The 16,434-nt window shown below is 57.7% G+C and overlaps 1 protein-coding gene across 4 annotated transcripts in view; it reads right to left on the minus strand.

Annotated features, from left to right (window-relative positions):
• The window catches only part of ST3GAL1 (ST3 beta-galactoside alpha-2,3-sialyltransferase 1), a 94,685-nt gene that overhangs the window by 17,592 nt on the left and 60,659 nt on the right, over positions 1-16,434 (minus strand). For all 4 annotated transcript variants that reach the window (XM_060611386.3, XM_060611385.3, XM_060611387.3 and 1 more), the window contains one exon: positions 1,084-1,979. In XM_060611386.3, coding sequence (XP_060467369.1) covers positions 1,084-1,395 — 312 coding nt within the window. In that variant the 5' untranslated portion in view covers positions 1,396-1,979. The remainder of the gene's footprint in view (positions 1-1,083; positions 1,980-16,434) is intronic.

A 16,434-nucleotide genomic window follows, 5' to 3' on the forward strand; every position in this document is an offset into this window, starting at 1 on the left:
TCTGCACCTGCGCATCTCCTGCGCTCCCTCCCAAGTACCGCTCTACCGCCCTGGCGTGCGGCTGTCCGTCTCCTCCCTCGCCACCCCTGCAACCCAAGAAAGGGAAGACTTTTCCATCTCCATAGGCTGGCGCTTGGCATACAGGAAGTGCCCAAGGAATCTCCAAGGGAGGAATTATTTCTTACTCCCTTTCAATCCACTTTGGGACTCAACACCCGGAATAACCTTTCTCAGACCACTAGACCGGATCGTGGACGCCCCTGGCTAAGATCCACGGACGCTCCCTGGTGCACACAGAACAAACCCGACGCCTCACCGTGGTGCCACCCACCTCTAGGCCAGCACACCCAGCGGGCGCCACCCCAGGGCCCCTGCGCTCGCTGCCACCGTGACTCCGGCACGTTCTCCAGACCCTTCCGTGGCCGGCGCCTCCTCTACCTCTGGGGCTTAGCTCAAGTCCTGCCTCCTCAGAGACCTCCCCCGACAGCCCCATGACGGAGCCCCCTGGCCCCTGGCTTCTCTCACAAACCTCCTCTGGTCTTCCTCAGGGCACTTCCCCCTGAGCTTGGCTTCTCCGTTTCGGATCTGTCTCTCTCGGCCAGAACAGAGTTCCGGGAGAGTAGGGACCGTGTCTCTTTTTTGCATCTCGATATCTAGCGGGCGGAGCGGTGGCCCTGCACAAACGTTATGACCACGTCCCAACTCCCGAACTTGTGAAGGGGCCCTTGTGGAAAAGGGTCATGAACGAGCATCCTGGATTTAGAGGCCCCTGAACCAAGTAACAGGTGGCCTTAGAGAGAAAGGCAGAGAGAGAGAGACCAGAGACCCAGAGAGACCCAGAGGGGAGGGTCGCGTGAAGACGGCGGCTGAGCCTGGCGTGATGTGTCTGCTGTTTTAAACCACCCAGTTTGGGGCAGTCGTCTACGCAGACACAGGAAGCGAATGCAGAACGCTCTGCTCTGATCTACGCGTTGCGGGTCCCCGACCAATAGTTGTTGGGTGAATGAATGAGAGCCTGGCGGGGGGCCCCCCGGGGCCCAGCCCCCGCCCAGTCCGGACCCACACCCAGTCCCCGGCTCTCACCAGCCACCAGGTGTAGGTGTCCTCCTCCAGGAGCGCGTTCTGGGCCGTGAGCAGTGGCTGCATGGACCGGTTGAACCTCTCGTCGAACCAGGACGAGACCCTCTGCTGCCCGACGCAGCGGGCACACGTGCAGGGCCTGTGCGCGTACTTCATGAACTTCTTGAAGTTCTCGGACAGCTCGACGACCATCTGCTTGGGGAACCAGGTGGTGGCCACCGTGGTGTGGGAGTAGTTCAGGAAGAAGGAGGTGAGGAAGATGAAGAGGACGAGGAGGGTAAGCACTTTGAGAGTCCTTTTCCTCACGGTCACCATTTCTGCTCTGTCCGGAAGGACGCCTCCCAGGGACGGGCTGGAGGAAATCACGCCCGGGAGCGGGGGGGACGCGGAAGAAAAATCCCAGAGACGGAGGCTCGATCACAAGGCAAGGCGGGGACTCCCAGGGGGACCACGGCCGACTTCGCTCCCGCGGGCCAGTGGCCACCCCAGTGTGCCGGACATCACCCTGTGACGGCCGGCGGCTAAGGGACCACTCGGGGTGAGGTTGATTCCCCTTGCATATAATCTGTCTTTCCAGGAGATAAGCAGGCGGCTTGGTCAGCAGTCCTTAAACAGCCAATAGTGTCTCTCGAAGCTTTAATCAAACTTAATAATATGATTTCCGTTCCCATCCAAAGGGGTTGAGGGGCAATTAATCTTTGTGACAGATGCAGGGACTCTCGGAGGGGGGTGGTGAGGACCTCAAAGGAAGGGTCACGGTGCAGGAGAGAGGGAAGCTGTCTTTGCCACCGTCCTCCGGAAGGGATGATGTGTGCTGGTACTTAATTACAACCCGGTCTTTCCCACGCTGTCACCATTAAGCAGCCTGCTTGACGAAGGCACTGAGGGCCGTCTGTCACCTGCACAGAAAAGGAGGAAGAAAACAGGGTGAAATCTCATTAGCTTGTTTTAAAAACCCATCTCTCTCTCCTCACCTCCTCCAGGATGAGCTCCGTGATCTCCCACTCTGTTGTCAAGCCAACGAGATGGGAGGCTACGGACGATTTACTCCCCGTCTTGAGACTCAGGGTGTGCCTGTGGCTAACGGGATGTTGGCGCCTATTCTGCCAGGTTGCTAAGGGACACAGAAGTTGCCCCCCGCCCCATCTCTCCTGCAGCCAGAGCCTTGTACATGTAAGCGTTCAACCGAAGTTTGTGAAATGAGTCAACGATGCACGAACAGCGCCAGGCACCCAGAGACTGCTACGTACGTGCTCCTTTCTCGCTCCTTCACTCTCCTTTGGATTCTGAATTCAACAACAATCCTACGCTTCCCCGCACCCCGGCATGCACCCTCTGCCGGTCAGCCTCAGCCCTACGAAGCAGGCTTCCGATGGCCCAGGTTCAAGTTCTGGTTTACCAGCCCTGTGGTCTTGGGAAGTCCGTCAGTCTTCCCGGCCCTCAGTTTCCTCTTCTGTGAAATGGGAAAACAACACCTCCACTCAGAAGTGGTTAGAAAGGTAACGTAAAATGCGACAGGCTGAGCTTCTGGGTTCTGTCAGGTGATCGTTCAGCTTTCCTTTTCCTCTTTCCACGCATGACTGAATGAGGATTCTTGGATGATCCACCAAAACCCGGACACGATGGTCGATCATTCCTGCGTACCTATCTCGTCCAAGAGTCCCCAAAGTGTACTGCCAGACAAACAGGGGTTCCCCGTTTTGTCCTCAGAATAAACAGGCTCAAAGAGACCACATGGCCCTCCCCAGGTCATGGGGAAAAGAGGAAGCAGGTCCTGAATCCAAATCCACACCCCTCTGATTCCACACGCGGGGAGGGGAGTTCCAGGATCAAGGACTCTGCTCGGGAAGCGATATGCTATCTGGCAACTGGTCTTCGGCTGGAAGGGTGCACCGAAAGGGGGAGCAGATCTCATCAAAGGAAGCCAACAGGGACTCCTCGGATATGCACAGCACAAGTCCCCGGACGTCCCTGACCTTATGGCGGTCACACCTCTTCACGTGAGCATACTGACTCTGGTCTTTGCTTAGAATGTGTCCCCTGCCCCAGCCCCAATCTCCGTTGGGTCAGTTTGTCCCCATCCTCAATGTGTAGACGCCACAGGTACATTTTTTTTCTAGGAAAGTAACGGTTGGAGGGCTATTGATTACTATAGAAAAAAGGGGGGGGGGGCAAAAATCAGATTAAATCCATAGCGCATTCCTGGAGACATCCAGGGGTCCAATGTGCTACCGCCCTCTACGACCTTCCTGATCTTCAGCCCAGCGGGCAAGGGGACATCGTGATTTGCCCAGTGCACCACTTCTCACTGTTCAAAACAACCCCACTTGTCCTGGTGACCTACGGGTGTCCAGAGTTGTCCCTTCTGGCCATTCCCCCTCCCCCCCCACCCCGGTTCTTCCAGGAAGAAGCAGCTCTGTCACTTGAGTTAGATTAACCTGCTTACCGTCAAGGGCGGGCTCGGATTTAACTTGGCTGGCAGGGGATTCCCGGCCCTCTCGGTCCAGGGATGGATGGGTATGTGTGCTAAGTCCTCCAGTCAGACTGAAACCCCCTGACTTGTAGGAGGCGAAGAAACTTGATCTTGCTCTGGCTGTTTGATTTTTGGACATAAAAGTCAAGGTCGTGCTGGCCGGTTTAATGGCTCAAGTGGACGAAGCGAGGGCTGAGCAGGACCGGGGCAAGTGGTGCTGAACCTGGTCCAGCCTTACCTGCAGTCCACCCTCCGCCTTAACATCTGCGTGACATGAGACAGGTAACAAAGCCCCTTTATTTTGTAAAGCAGATTGCTTCTAACTTGAAGCAGTGCGACTGATCCACAGGTCAGAGCTGTCCCTGCCTTTGGGCTCCTGCCCAGGCTGACCCCACTGTGCGGAAAGACCATCCCGCCCTGCTTGACTCCTACTCATTCTTCGGGGAGCAGCTGGTGCTGACTCCCGGAAGAAGGCCTGCCTCCTCCTGGCAGGAGCAGACTCCTCTCTGGCTTCCACAGCATCTGGCTCCACTCCGGGCGTACTGTTTACTCATCTGTCTCCTCCCTGGGCCGGGAGCTCCACGAGGACGGGAACTCAGTCTCACTCACTGATGGGTCCCCGTCACCTGGCACACACACACGGCACAAAAGGAACGCCAAAGCAGATGCCGGGAAAGACAAGGGCCAACCATCCAGAGGGGAGAGCTGGGCAGAAAAGCACAGATGGAGAATCAGAAGACGCTGATTCTCAACCAGGCTGTACCGCCCGTTTGCTGTGTGGCCGTGGACAAGTCACCTGCCCTCTCTGAACCGTTTCTTCAACTGGAAAATGGGGCTGGTATCACAGATTCTTTCCACTTTGCTGGGCTGTCACCCAGTCAAGGCTTGTCCGGTCATCTGATCCACGCACTGCATATTTTCTAGGGCTCTGCGATGCTCCAGGCTCTGGGATAGGTGGTTGGGACACATCAAGAAAGAGTCTAAGGTGGGAGGTTCCCAGGCAGATGCAAGGCCCTGGTGCCTTTGGGAGAAAGGAGGCTGGTCCACCTGGATCGATGTGGAGGAGAGGAACAGGCATGTGTGAGGGTGGGGTGGGGAGCACGGGGCTGTGGAAGCCACTAGAAAGGCTAAGTTTGCTCAGAGTGACATGGGGACCCGCCGACACCAAGGGCAGAGACAAAGTCACTCAAATAGAGGACTGTTGGACCGCACAGATCAAATCAAGTTCTGAATGAGCCGTCAGGGTCCCTACAAGGGCATGGCTCCATGGGACAGATATTCATGCTCTGAGCTGATGCTGGGCTGGAGTGAGGGGGGGAACAGAGGGCAAGGCTGGGCTGCAGAAGCAGGGGAACCACAACACCCTCCTCCCGTCCGCTCAGCACGTCCCGGTAGCCGCATCTCCGAGGCCAGAGCGCTCGCCCGGATCCCATCCCAGCAGAGACCTTCTGTGCCAGCATCAGTGAGTGCTTTCCAAAGCCCTCGCGTGCACGGCAATGGAAAAGCGAGAACACCCTTCCACCCCTTCCCCGGCCCCGGGGAAGAAACAAGGAAAGCGTGACTGCCCTGTACTCCAGTAAGTGACGCAGCCTGTGACGCACGGGCGAAAGCCAGCCCTGCTCCCGGGAGCGGAACCCGGACCAAGATGCCACGGGCCTGAGACCTCCGCGCGCGTGTGGCGAGGGAGGCCGGCCACACCTCCCCCGGGAACACGGCCCCCTGGCCCGCCTGCAGAGTGACGGGCACCTCTCAGCCACGTGCTGGAGGACAAGCCCGCTCCCTTTAGTCGCACTTGGCAGATACCGCGTCTCTTCCGAATTGGACCGCGGCATCCCCGTGCCTCGCCAGCCTATCGGTGCTGTTTCCCAACAGTGTTCGCTCACGTCGCATCTCTGCGTGACATTTTGGCCATCCTCGCGATATTTCAACCTTTTTCACTATTAGATTTGTTAAGATGGCCCGTGATCAGTGATTACGGCAGGCTGAAAGCTCAAATGATGGTTAGCACTTTTTAACAGAAAAGGATTTCTACGTTAAGGTATGCACCTTGATTTTTTAAGGCACAATGCTACTGCACACATAACAGACTCCCCCGGTGGAAGTATAACTTCTGTACGCACCAGAAAACTCATTTGACTCACTTTGTTACAATATCGCTGGATCGCGCTGAACTGAACTCTCGAGATCCCCACAGTATGCCTGTACTGGAGGAGGCACGGAGAACGTGTTTGTGACAGTCTAAAGGGGTCACTGGCACAATGGTGACACACGTTAGCACCTTTTCAAGGATCCAGAAAGTCACGATTTCCCTCAAGAGGGTGCTGAGCAAGGATAAACCTCTCTGGCAACAGGGAGAGGCTGGCGATGACCAGCCACTGACAGATGAGCTGTTTTAAATGGTTGGAAAGCCTGGTGAATGAACTGCACGGGTTTCTGTTCCGTTCATGCCTGCCGTGGTGCACAGATCCCCCAAGGCTGGGATGCCCCCGGCTCTCCGCAAAGCCCCCGCAGGAGAGTTGCCAGTGAAATGACCAAGGGGGGCGAGTCGATGGGTGGGTACATCAGCACGTCGTGTGAAGAAGTGCAGTGCTGCTGTCCGTGTGGACCCCCCTCCGTGTGGATCCCCACACAACCGGGCCAAATGGATAATCATGCTTATTTTCCTGACATGGGAAACTGAGGCTCAGAGAAGGCAAGCGAGTCGTCTAAGGTCACACAGAGAGATGGTGGCAGAGCCAGCACTCCGCCCCCGCCTTCTGCTGCCCCTTCTAGATCTTTCTCTACAGCCACAGCTACTCCTCTATTTCATCAACACCTGCTCTCATCTTCGTTACTTCCTTTCTTGTCATTTCTTTGGGCTTGAAATCTGTTGTCTTTCCAATTTCTTAAGACACATACTACCTTGCCATGCCCTCTCCCTCTGCATCTAATGTCTTTGAATTAGGTATTGCATTCATTTCAGTTATTGTATTTTTCAGTTCTAGAATTTCCATCTGAGCCAAACTTTTATGGGTTCTTGTTTTCTTCAGGTGAGATCCCCCCTCTTGTCTATCGTCCTGCAATTATTCACCACAGTTATTTTAAAGACCATCATGTCTGTCCCTTGTGACATTTGGAGAACATGTGGGTCTACTTCTATTGTCTATTTTCTCTCTTTATTTCTCTTCCATCATTTGGTTCTGTCTCCTGGCATGCCTGGTAACTGTGCATACTGTATGTGCCAAAAGCACAGAGGCCCTGGAACAGGCTGTCCTTATTCGGAGAGGAACGTGAGCAGGGACTTTGTTCCAGTTGGTGACTGGGATGAGTGGGGCCACGCTCTAGTTTTCACAGTGACTGGTCATTTCTGGTTTGCCCTCACTCAGAGGCCCTTCTCAAAGGATAGTGGGGATGTCTACCGAGGCCCCTCCTCCTTGCCTGCTCTCACCTCCGATTTCTGTCTCCCCTGCACTGTGACGTTATCAAAAGCGGGGTCCAGCTTTTTAACCTCTCGGCTGCTGTTTTCGGCTTGGTTTCTCGGGGTCTGGTCCCGTGCAACTGAAATACTGGTAAATGCCTTGGAAGGAAGAAAAGGTGCAGGACAATCCCTCTTTTCTCTCTGGTTCCTTCTGCTCTAGGTTCTTGGTCACTTAGGGTTGGGCTGACCTGGTGGTCCTGAGTTCCCTTTTTAATTTAATTAGTTTTACCCCCAGCCTTGTGAGACGGCCCAACACGGAGCTGTTTGTCTCTGCTTGTCTCTGGAGCCTCCTACGAGCCAGCACGTCCCTCAGGCAGGAAGGCCGCAGGATGTAAGACTCAAGCCCTTCTTGTCCCTTCTCTCTCGATCTTCCTCTTTCAAGTCCCGGCTGCCTCGGCTGCTCTCTTAACACCTTCAAAGAGCTGGATTTCTTTTTTTTTTTATTTTTTAAAAATGTTCATTTATATTTGGCGGGGGCGGGGGGGGGGGGGTCACAGAATCCGAAGCAGGCTCCAGGCTCCGAGCTGTCAGCACAGAACCCGATGCGGGGCTCAAACTCACGAGCTGTGAGATCACGACCTGAGCCGAAGACGGACGCTTAACCGACTGGGCCACTCAGGTGCCCCTCAAAGAGCTGGACTTCTGTCTCATCCGGCTTTGATAGTCCTCGGTGGGAGAAATGGTCTACAAGCTTCCTCCACAGCTGCAAGTGGAGGCCACAGTCTTTCCTCTGCTTCTCTGATGCCTGGGGCCTGGCACAGCTTCCTGGGTGCATCAGGTGCTTGGCAAACCTGGAGGAGGGGGTGGGGCCCAAAGACGCCCCAGGGGTGCCACACAGATTGCACCGCCTCCTACCAGTGGGGTGGGCAGATGGACAGGTGGAGGGCCACGGCTGCCCCTCTCGTCTGCCACCCCCTTCCCCGGCTCCGTCTGCTTTCACTTGGCCTCCGCACACACCAGCTTCAGGAGGCACCGCGAGGGGGACTTCCCAGCTCAACCCATCCCGAGAGCATGACGAGCGGCTACGGGGACTTAGCGCCCACGAGGCTTTGGGTCATTGGAAACTGGCTCCCACTCAACGTCCTGGCCTTTGGGGGTCCCGGCGGCTTCGCCTGGGGGCCCAGGGTGGCATGAAACAGGAACGAGCTGGTGAAGGGTCCCATCACTTCTAGCAAAGAAGATCCCTTCTCCCCTGAACCGCTACCCAGCCCCAGCCTGTTCACTGGACTCTTGGAATCCACCTCGTCTGGTTCTGTGAGGCACCTGCTAGTGAGTCACGGTCAACAGCTGTCGGAAGAACGACACAGACGGACCCGGGTTCGAATCCCGATTCCTTCCATTCCTGCTCGTGTGCTCTTGAGATTTCCTCCTATTCCTGGTCGTGTGCTCATGGGAAAGGCACTTCATTGCTCTGATACTGATTTCTGGACCCAGGAAGCAGGACTAATAGTGCCCACACAGGAGGGCTATGGTAGATTTAAAAGGACACGCACAGAAGTGACCAGCCGGTCTCGCACAGAGGCGGTGCATGATAAACATCAATTCTCTGCCCTCCCTAAGGTTCAGGCCTTCATTTATTAAAAAAAAAAAAAAATCCGACAGAACCCCTGGCTTGCCCTCCTGGCAGGCTTATTTAAAAGAACAAATGAAATCGGGCACGAACAACCCCGGGGGCATCATGAAAATGATGCTTCCAGCTTGCTGCATTCGTGACGCCCATTCCTTAAAGGGCTGCTCCCTATTCTACTGGCCACGACCCCCGAGGACCTGCAGGGAAGGGGTCCCAAAGCCACGAAGGGGCTAGCAGCCGGCAAAGTATATGGAGTCCACACAGCCCCAATTCTCTGTGCAAAGGTTAATCTGTAGAGCATCAACCTTGTCCACACATGAGGGCATCCTGCTGTTTGCACGGCCCGCTAGGCTGGGTCCAGTCCACTGGAGTGAGGACTCTTTCCTCCCTCCTCAGTGTCGCCCCCAGGGCCTGAAAGTTTGGGAACCACATTTCCCAGCTTCCCCTGCCTGTAGGGCTCGGGATGCGGTTGAGATTCGGGCCAGTAGTAGTTGGACGGGCAAAAGGGAGGCAGGACCATCCTCCTTCCCACAGGGATGGGTGCTGCTTCGCGGTCTGAACCTTGGGCCCAGAACCACCTGCCTCCCTCACTTCCGGCCTGCAGATTTTGCCTGACTTCCTGTAGTTTCCTGGCCTCTGGACCTCGGCCCGGAGGAGTAGGGCCAAAATACCCAAGGACTGCGCTCCTGTCACCTTTCCAACAACTTTGTAAGCACCAGATCCGGCGAATCCAACCCGCCTGCTTAAAACTTCTGTCTGTCTTCCCCTATAGCGTGGGGATAAGCATGGAACCTACTTCTCAGGGCTGGACCGAGAAAAACAGGAGTCAATGCAGGTCAATGGCTTAGAACGGCGCCCAAGCACATCTCGAGTGCTCTCGGGACTTTAGGGTTTATTCCTTCAGTGGGTTCCGTTTTCTTGCACGGACTACACCCCCTCTTACATCTCTGCCCCACTTCTTCTGACAGATGTAGAGGCTGAGCTCGCAGAGGGGAAATGACTCGTCCAATGACACAGGGCAATGGCACCAGCACTCAGAGGAGAGCCAGGCCCCAGATTCCCAGACGTGCCTGGCTCCGGAGACAGAAGTGCTCTGTTCATGCAGCTGTGCTGGCGAAAGGAGCTCGGAAGGCGTTGCGGGCTGAGCCCAAGCAGGGAAAGAGCCAGCAGAGGCCCAGGTGGTCCGGCTGCTGCAACCAGGGGCGAGGCCCTGCAGGAAAATCCGAACCTGAGCCCCTGGGACGGTGACCCCAGGGACATTACGTGGGCTGCCTGAGCTTCCAGTCTGCCATCTGTAAATGGGGGGTAAAATCCAGCCCTGCCTCTGAGGTGGTTTAACAGGAAGGAGGCGTTCTCTCTGCCGGACCCTATTCTAAGCAGGACAGCAGGTCAAACTGCCCGAGCCCACGACACTCCTGCTGCCGGGACGGGGTATCATCTCCATCTTTCCGAGGTGGGAACAGAGGCTCGCAGCAGTCAGGTCACCTGCCCCAGACCGTCCACTGGCGGGTGGTGAAGGGGCAGGCAGAGCCCGGCGGGTGGCGCCCAGGGGTCTGCCCTGCCCTGAGCCTGGTGCGGGGGGTGCAGGAGAGGGTGAGAGGGCCCGCCGGGCAGGGGTGAGAGAGAGACCTCCCTGCTTGTTTGGTTCTCGCCCTGGGGGGCTCGCTCCAGCTCCTCTCCACCCACTCTGAGTCACCCACAAAGCTGGCAGCTGTATCCCCAAAGCCCGGCCGGGCCTGGATTGGCCCCAAGCCTCTCCCCTCCCCTGGGGCAGGAAGGACCGACCAGCCAAGCTACAACCGTTCCCTGCACAAACTATCAGCCGGGAGGAACCGGGCCACGACGAGCGGAGGCCTGAGTGGTGGCCCCGGGCACGCAGAGGCAGATGGGGGTCATGACAGGTTCCCCAACACGCAGGGTAGGGTGTGGCTATTTCTCTCTTTCTGGAGTAAAAACCAGGCCCAATGAACCCAGCCAGCAACTGTGCTCACCTTGAGGCCTCTCTCCCCCCTCTGGGCTTCCCAGAGGACAGAAGACAACGGAGACGGCCCCCCCACTCTGGGGCAGGAGCCCTGCAGTCCGGCAGTGACACTGAGTCACCTCAGGACTTCAGGCGAGTCCACATCCTTGGGCTTCAGTGCCTCGTCTGTACGACGGGGCAATGATGCAGCCCCTGCACACCCCAGACTCAGTGAAGAGAGAGAAAAAAATAACGCACACGAGGTTAGCGTGGACAGCCACTTCCCAAAGGGACGGGTTGCCCCCACGTTATGAAAACGTTACCCAGAATGCTGAATATGTACCAGGGATCAGAATCGGTGCTAAGGGTTTAAGGACATAGAAAGCGTCCAGAATGATCCTGACCCTCAGTAAATGCCAGTCGTTACCAACATTAACATCAGGGAGATTTCACCCCGCCCTGGTGTCATCACACGTTTGAGAAACCAAACAAGCATGCCTTGTGGGGGGAGGGGTGGGGTTCAGATGGAGGGAGCGCCCTGTGCGGAGCGAACGCCTCACTCCGATTTGCACCCCGCCACCTGCCGTGCAGATCCCGTCTCCCCCTCTGATTCTCTCATGCAACAATGACTGGGCACAGGCCATGTGGCCGCAGCTCTGTGACGTGCCGGTCAAACCAACGGTTCGGGAAAGCCAATGACCTTCATCCTCGCCCTCCTGGAACTTAACATTACAGAGTGGGGCGGAGGCTGCCATTACCAAGGAATCACCCAGGGAACTGTGAAAAGGGGTGGTGGTTCAACTCTGTGCGTCCGCTCAGCTAGGCCATGGCGCCCAGTTGCTTGGTCAAAACACGATCCTCGGCATCGCTGGGAGGGCGGTTTAGAGACGTGGCCGCCATCTATCATCAATTTGACTTTAAATAAAGAAGATCAGCCTCCAAAATGTGGTGGGCCTCATCTAATCAGTTGAAGGCCTTCAGTGCAAAAACGGAGGCTTCCCGGAGAAGGAATTTTGTCTCAAAGCTGTGCCAGGGAGAGGCGCCTGGGTGGCTCAGTCAGTTGAGCATGCGGCTCTTGAGTTTTGGCTCAGGTCACGATCCCAGGGTCGTGGGACTGAGCCCTGCATAGGAGCTCAGCGCAGAGCGTGCTTGAGACTCTCTCTCTCTCTCCCTCTGCCCTTCTCCCCCACTCTTGCTCTAGACAAACAGACACACAAACAAATAAAGGAAGCCTGAGGCTTCCATGACAGATGGGTAACTAGGTAGAGAAGACAAGAGCCTCCGGACTGGGGAAGCTGCAGGTGCGAAAGGTGTCTCAGGAAGAGCAGCTGAGTCTGAAGGAACTGAAAGACAGAAGGCCACGCAGAACAGAAACCCAGAGAGCAAGATGCAAAACGGAGCTGGAGGGCGGGCGTGGGCCGGGCCCAAGGGCTGGGGTGACATCCCGGGAGTCGCAGGAAGCCCCTGCAGGGTTTGACACGGTGAGGCTTCCAGACCAGGCTCAGGGAGGTCAAGGCTTGCCTACGTCCCGCTGCAAGGAGGCCAAATCGGGGCTGACAGACCGGCCATCCCCTCTTGGCCCTGCAGGCCAGGGAGCACAGAACGCGTGCACCCAGGCCTTCTGGGGGTTCAGGCGCAGAGCTGGGCGTCCGGGCTTTCCCTCCAGATGTTTCTTCCACCTTCCCCACGTGCTTTGCGCCCGGGGGGCGGGCCTTGGGGTCCGCATCTATGGGCTCCCACTCGGGCTGGCTTCCTGTGGGTTTGGCCCACGGGAACGAACACAGGCAGGAGACTGGAGGGACAGGGGGCAGAGATTCGGGGCTCCGGCCCCTCCGTGCATCCACCAGCTCTGTCTTGGGATCTCGGCAACATCTCCGTCCTTAACCTCTCACCCCCCTCAGCCCTAGAGCTGGAAACCCCCCACTGTTTCCATCCCTGGGGACAGCACCGCCCTGCGGTCCCTCTACCCCAGACCACATCCTGGTAAATAACCCTTCCCTCAAGCCGCCCTCAGTGGCCCACGTGCAGTGCACTGCATCCTGCTGGCAGGAGCAGCCCCCCAACCCCACCCCGGCCGGTCCTGTACCAACAGCCCCAGGGGGTGCCCCACGGGCGGCCCTGCCCCCCACTTCTAGGAACAGCCCTGGCAACCTCAGAGGATTCGCGTGAAGGGCTGGTTGGGGCCAGCTGGATGCCCAGAGCCTTGGCAACCCTCCTACCTTGGGTAGCTGATCTTTCTGGAACCTTCCCAACCCCGTTCCCACAGCTGCCCAGGAACTCACCCATTGGGAGGTCTTCTGTGGAGATGGCCTATGGCCAGGACAGAGCCAGAGCCCCCGGGGGCTCCCCTCAGTCTGCAGGCTCCCCACATTCCAGGTCCCACTAGGGGGCGCTCTAACACACCCAGGGCCCCAGCCGGCTCCCCAGCACTGCCTCCTCCAGGAAAATGCGGCTGCTGCAGGCCAGCCACAGGGCCAGGCCCCTCCAGCCCCAGACTGTTCTAGGTGGTGACTGCAGCTTGCCCCCCGCCCATTCCGGAGCCCTTCGCCACCGGTTCACCTGCCTCTCCCATCTGCCGGCCCCCCGACTTCTGTCGCACCCCAACATCAAACTCTCGGACAGAATCCTCATTGTTTTGCCGTGGCCCCCGGGGGTGTCTCCTCCGTATCTCGGGATTGGCTTGGCTGCCTCCCCATCTTATCCACGCACAGTCGGCCCGGCCCACAGCGTCGATATCTGACACGTTTTCCTGCTGGACCCCTGGCAAGGTGCCCAGCGGCTCTCTGGGGGCAGGTACCCTCCACTCCGCTTTGCAGGGGTGGGGGTAGTTAGGCTCTGAGATGCTAAGCTTTCCCAAGGCTGCGCGGCTTCTTAGGGAAGCCAGGGTGTGAGAGAGGCAGTTCCAGGCCCTTTGGGGAAGGTACGACTATCAATACCATTTTACAGACGGGACAGCTGAGGCCCTCGGCCTCAGGATACTGTCTCAAGGTCACAGGGCTAGGAAGGGCGGGGCTGACGCCCGAGGCCTCTCTTCTCTTCAGTGCTGCTCTGCTCAGCCTCTCACGGGGCCTCTTACCTGTGGGGACACCTGTACTTTACTGCCCACACCAGGGGGCCTGTCTTCACCTCCAGACGGCGAGGCCAGACTGGGATCCCGCACGTGGCAGTTCATACGTGTAACTCTCTGCTCCGCACACCCAAGGGCCCCGGTGACTCAGAAGTGCTGGGCTGATGACAACCAGAGAAGGAAGGGAGGCTCCATGGAGGAGGTGACCGTGGAGACTGAGGAGGGTGGAGAGGGTGGGGTCCCAAAAAAGTGCACGGCGGCGGGAGTGGCGGCGGTGGTGATGATGGGGGCATCTCACGCAGTTACGGAAATCAGGGTGCCCTTCCGAGTGGCTGCGGTGGGCAGGCGGGGTGGGGGGGGAAGTCTTTTGGAATGTGGTCTTGAGATAAAGGCATTGGGAGCCACTGATGGTTGGTGAGCAGCACACAGCAGTGATGCGACTGGCATATGGAAACGAGACTGGATGGGGTGCACACGGCGTCCCCTGGAGACCGAAGACGAGCCCTGTCTCTATCTTGGTGGCTTCGGAAGCTCATCTCCTTTGGGGCCTGAGTCTCCCCGCTCCTTCCCGCGCTGACTCGACGGTTCGCCCGGGTCCCCCACACTCAGGCGGTGCTGACAGGTCGAGAGAGCCCCCTTCTTGCGGTTGGAAATCCTCCCCTCCTTACCCTGGTACCTCTTGCCTGCTCCTTGGCTGGGGGGCCGGCTGGAGGGGAAAACACAGATTCCTTGGAGCACAAACAGTGGTTCAGAATGGGACGTTTGGAGACGTGCCCATGAGAAACACGATTAAGCGGGATTAGGGTCAGACGAGAAGGAGTGGATATATTTTCATATTTTCAGCCGCACAAAAGGAATGCAAATCCGCAAATCTTCTTATGTGTGTAGACTGAGCCGTGCTCAATTCAGAGTCTGAAGACAGCCACGCAACGTGCAGAGCATGTAACACGGTTGGGGCTGCACGCCGAGGCTCACGCCTGCCCCCAGAAAGAAAGAGATCTCCCCGATCTAGGTGGTGCAGAAGTCCCGAGAAAGGAAAGACTATTCAGGACTCTGAGACCCCCGCCCCGGCCCCGCCTCGGAGGTCTGTCGCTGGTTCTAAAGGGCTCGTGGGTACCTGACAGGTGGAGTCCTGGCGGGTTTGGTGGGAAGGTTTAGACAGCTGATAGGTAGGTAGCTTGAAGAGATAACGTTCCTCCCAGGCTCCGACTTCCAAGGAGAGATTTGTTTAACTCTTAATGTGCAGGGGCATCGCGAAGGCTCCTGAAGGAGTTGAGGTGACGATCTCCAGTGACATCCAGAATGGGGATTCAGACTACAGGATAAACCCAGCGGCCAGTATGGCGAGAGGAGCCCAGCACCCACTGGGGTTCGGAGACGGGCAGGAGCCCTAGGCAAGCACGAGCCAGACGCCTCATCCTGCGGCACCTATGGCCCACACGGGCGCACACAGGCCAGGGGACCTACTCGGGGCCACTCGCGTGGCCAACAGTGGGTGGAGCCAGAGACCTCAGGTCTAGATGCCACGTGGGAAGCAGCTCCAAAGCCTGATTAGCCGTGCGACCTCGGACAAGCCACTTGGCCACGCTCAGCCATACCCTGCCCTCGTGTGCAGAACCAAAACAGCAACAGCACATGCCTCACGGCTTCTCAGGGAGCGCCACGGGACGGTGAGGGGACGGCGGCCCACACGGGGGCCGTTAGCCCATGTGACCGCTGCTCTGTATTGACCCTCTAGAGAGCGGTCACCAACTTGGTGCCAAGGACAGCTTGACAAGCTGGTCTCAGAGTTCTTTTCCTGTTAACTCACTGAATCCGTTCAGATGTCCATTTTGCGGATGAGAAAACGGAGGACCGGGGAGGTTAAGCCGCTTGGCCCAGAGTCGTACATTTCAGAAACGTGAAGCCCAAAGGCGACCCAAGCAAGCGCAGCCACAAACCCGGAGCTTTTCGAGCTGCGTGTCTGCCCTTCAGGTGACAGAGCCATCACCTCCCCTGAGGGTGCGTCCACACAGGCGGGGGGACTGTCTCCACTCCGCCCTACTCCCCCTGACCCCCCACAAGGTGCACACAGCTGCCACTCGCCCTCTATCCGTGGAGGAGGCAGGCAGGGCAGGAGAGAGGGGACGAGCGAGCCTCGCTGACCCACAGGACAGAGAACGCCCTTGCGGCCGGGGCGCCAGGTGGGCATTCGACCCTGGAAGTCCCCCGCCCACCCCCCATCTGTGTCTCTGCTGAGTCCTGGGGGCGGGAGACTGCACGGCTCGTCCCCGGCTGCCCGTCAAAGGGCTTCCCACTCAGGGAACACAGCACCTTTGCCAGCACTTTCTTGTTCTGCCCAATTTGCTTTCAAACAGGTGTCCTTTCATCTCTTCCAGGGCAGCGGTGAGAGACGGGACTTTGAAAGGGCGGGCGGCCATCCCGGGGTCTCAGAGAGACCAAGGCTGGACAGGGGGGGGCCCCGGCACGATTCTGGGCGTAGCGGAACATACACAGCACAGGGCAGGAATGGCGACCCAAGTGCCAGCCCTCAGATTCTGCCAGCTGGGCGACCTCGGGAAGCCTTCCTTGCCTTGGTGTGTCTGGAGAGGGGCTGTCCCACAGGCTTCCGTTCATACTTGTCTTTGGCCTTCTGGGGTCCCGACCCTCTACACCTTCTCCTTCCCTGTCCCAGTGAGTGACCAACACCATCCTTTACCGGGGAAGACACTCCCGGGTGGATTTTGCATCTGTGTGTGTGTGTGTGTGTGTGTGTGTGTGTGTGTGTGGACCACAGCTTCATAGCAAACATTTCTATGATCCATAGAGAAAAGGAATAACCATCGAA

Source organism: Panthera onca, chromosome F2 (assembly GCF_046562875.1).
Source record: "Panthera onca isolate mPanOnc1 chromosome F2, mPanOnc1 haplotype 2, whole genome shotgun sequence".
Lineage (NCBI taxonomy): Eukaryota > Metazoa > Chordata > Mammalia > Carnivora > Felidae > Panthera > Panthera onca.